The sequence below is a fragment of the Borostomias antarcticus genome (assembly GCF_949987555.1).
Source record: "Borostomias antarcticus genome assembly, chromosome: 25".
NCBI classification, from domain to species: domain Eukaryota; kingdom Metazoa; phylum Chordata; class Actinopteri; order Stomiiformes; family Stomiidae; genus Borostomias; species Borostomias antarcticus.
In genome coordinates, this window is record NC_140258.1 from 12,384,823 (window position 1) to 12,387,322 (window position 2,500).

The following is a 2,500-nucleotide window of genomic DNA, read 5'->3' on the forward strand; positions in this document are numbered from 1 at the left end:
GTCCTGTGAACCACGGTTTTGAGTTACAGTACTTGTGTTTGTCCACGGAGACGTTCCCTGACTCCTCCTCCTCCTCCTCCTCCTCCTGCTGCTGTCTAGTGTCCCAACTCCTGTGCAGCTGGGACCTCTGGTCACCCTGGCCTGCCTGGCATGAAGGTGGGTGGAGCTGTCAGAATAGAGATCGCACACTTTGAATTTCAATGGTATTAAGTTTGTATCCCTCCAGTGATTTCAATGATCCTGTCTCATGAGTAAGTGGTGTATGTAGTCCCCATTTATCATCGGTTGGGGAACATGGAAGGGACAGTAACACTCATCTGAAACGCTAAGTACAGCCTTTCAAGGTGCCAAACGACCCTGGTTGTTATACTGTCTTGAGCGCCGCGCTTCCTTGTGATTCCAGGGCCACAAAGGCGTGAAAGGAGAAGGCGGGGAGCCTGGGAAGCAGGGCCACAAGGTGAGGCCCCCGGAGGGTTTATCTATAATGAGAAAAACAAAACATTTCATAATTCTGTTAGTATTATCTTATACCCTGAGCCCTCGCTCAGCGCAGACAGCCAAAGGGAACATGTATCATTTAATATCCAGTAATCCTCCCATGTTATTCAGTCAGTGATGTTATTGAGTCATGTTATTCAGTCAGTGATGTTATTGAGTCATGTTATTCAGTCAGTGATGTTATTGAGTCATGTTATTCAGTCAGTGATGTTATTGAGTCATGTTATTCAGTCAGTGATGTTATTGAGTCATGTTATTGAGTCAGTCATGTTATTGAGTCATGTTATTCAGTCAGTGATGTTATTGAGTCATGTTATTCAGTCAGTGATGTTATTGAGTCATGTTATTCAGTCAGTGATGTTCTTGAGTCATGTTATTCAGTCAGTCATGTTATTGAGTCATGTTATTGAGTCATGTTATTGTCAGTGATGTTATTGAGTCATGTTATTCATGTTATTGTCTCTGTTTCCAGGGTGAGGAGGGTGACCAGGGAAACCTCGGGGACCTGGGATCCCAAGGACCCACGGTGAGATCCTCTCATTCCCTTTTACCTTCATATCCAACCGTTATGTTTGCTTGCATCTTGGACTGGTCTTCCTCCCACAGTAGATCTCAATGAGACTAACCCCAGAATGTAAACATGAGACCTCAGTGCATCTCTGTAACCACAAGTCTGACTGTTGATTGATGTTGTTGTTGTTGTTGACGTTGTTGTTGTTTGTTGTCTCTAGGGTCCCCAGGGAATCAGAGGATCCACAGGCATGATGGGAACCAAGGGAGAGCTGGTAAGAGAGTCTGAGCTCACCAGGCCAAGGTCCATCTCTATCGTTGTGTGTCAGTCATGCCTGTATCCACATGCTCAACCATGGACTGAGGAAACCCAGTCAAAACACACACACACACACACACACACGCACGCCCACACACACACACACACGCACGCACGCCCACACACACACACGCACGCACACCGCTCCTGTGGTTGTTTTGGGCTGACTCACCCTTCTCTTGTGACAGGGCGCCAGGGGCCACGATGGAGACCCAGGTCCTCAGGGAGTCGCTGGAGCCACAGTGAGTCACTCCTGCAGATCAAGACTGGACCCAACTGTTACATATGATCTAGACAGTTACATACATACAAACATACAACTGTTACATATGATCTAGATAGTTACATACATACGACATACATACAAACATACAACTGGTACATATGGTCTAGATTGTTACATACATACAACATACAACTGCTACATGTGGTCTATATTGTTAAATACACACAACATACAACTGTTACATATGATCTAGGTTGTTACATACATACAACATACAACTGCTACATGTGGTCTATATTGTTAAATACACACAACATACAACTGTTACATATGATCTAGGTTGTTACATACAAGGTCTAGATTGTTACATATATTCAACATACAACTGTTACAGTATGGTCTAGATGGTTATATGGTTTATATGATCAATCCCATAAACAACAAAAAATGTGTCTCAAACTGGAGTGCGTCATCCATGATCCATGGTCAGTCCCATAAAGATAGAGGTTAACAATTATACCTCTGGCCAGGTGTGCTGCCAGTGTAGATATGACACTCTATGATATGATGTCGTCATGTAAGAAGACCTCATGTTGTGCAAACAGGGGCATCCTCGTTCACATGTCTGTTATGGTACTTTGCACATTCCCTTGCACACTTAAGATGCCCTGGGTGGGCGTCTGATGCTTGTTCCTGTCTGGTGTTACGTTCTAGGGGGACCAAGGCCCAAGGGGTGTGATGGGCGAGCTCGGGCCAAAAGGAGACTTTGTGAGTATCAGAGAAAACACACAACAACAACAACAACAACAACACACAAACAACGACAACAACAAACAACTCTCTGTTTCAGATTCACATTCAAAAAACATTATTGTCCATCAAATTTACATCGGCTAACTGGTCTGGGTTTCGACTCTGATGTGATTATGCACTCTACCGTAGCTAAC

At 44.3% G+C, this 2,500-nt stretch overlaps 1 protein-coding gene across 1 annotated transcript in view; it reads left to right on the forward strand.

Annotated features, from left to right (window-relative positions):
• col9a1b (collagen, type IX, alpha 1b) overlaps positions 1-2,500 on the forward strand; it is a gene marked incomplete at both ends in the record, with an annotated part of 19,122 nt that overhangs the window by 8,573 nt on the left and 8,049 nt on the right. Inside the window, 6 exons of the mRNA XM_084458912.1 lie at positions 100-156; positions 404-457; positions 971-1,024; positions 1,230-1,283; positions 1,516-1,569; positions 2,268-2,321. Of these exons, the coding sequence (XP_084315038.1) occupies positions 100-156; positions 404-457; positions 971-1,024; positions 1,230-1,283; positions 1,516-1,569; positions 2,268-2,321 (327 nt within the window). The remainder of the gene's footprint in view (positions 1-99; positions 157-403; positions 458-970; positions 1,025-1,229; positions 1,284-1,515; positions 1,570-2,267; positions 2,322-2,500) is intronic.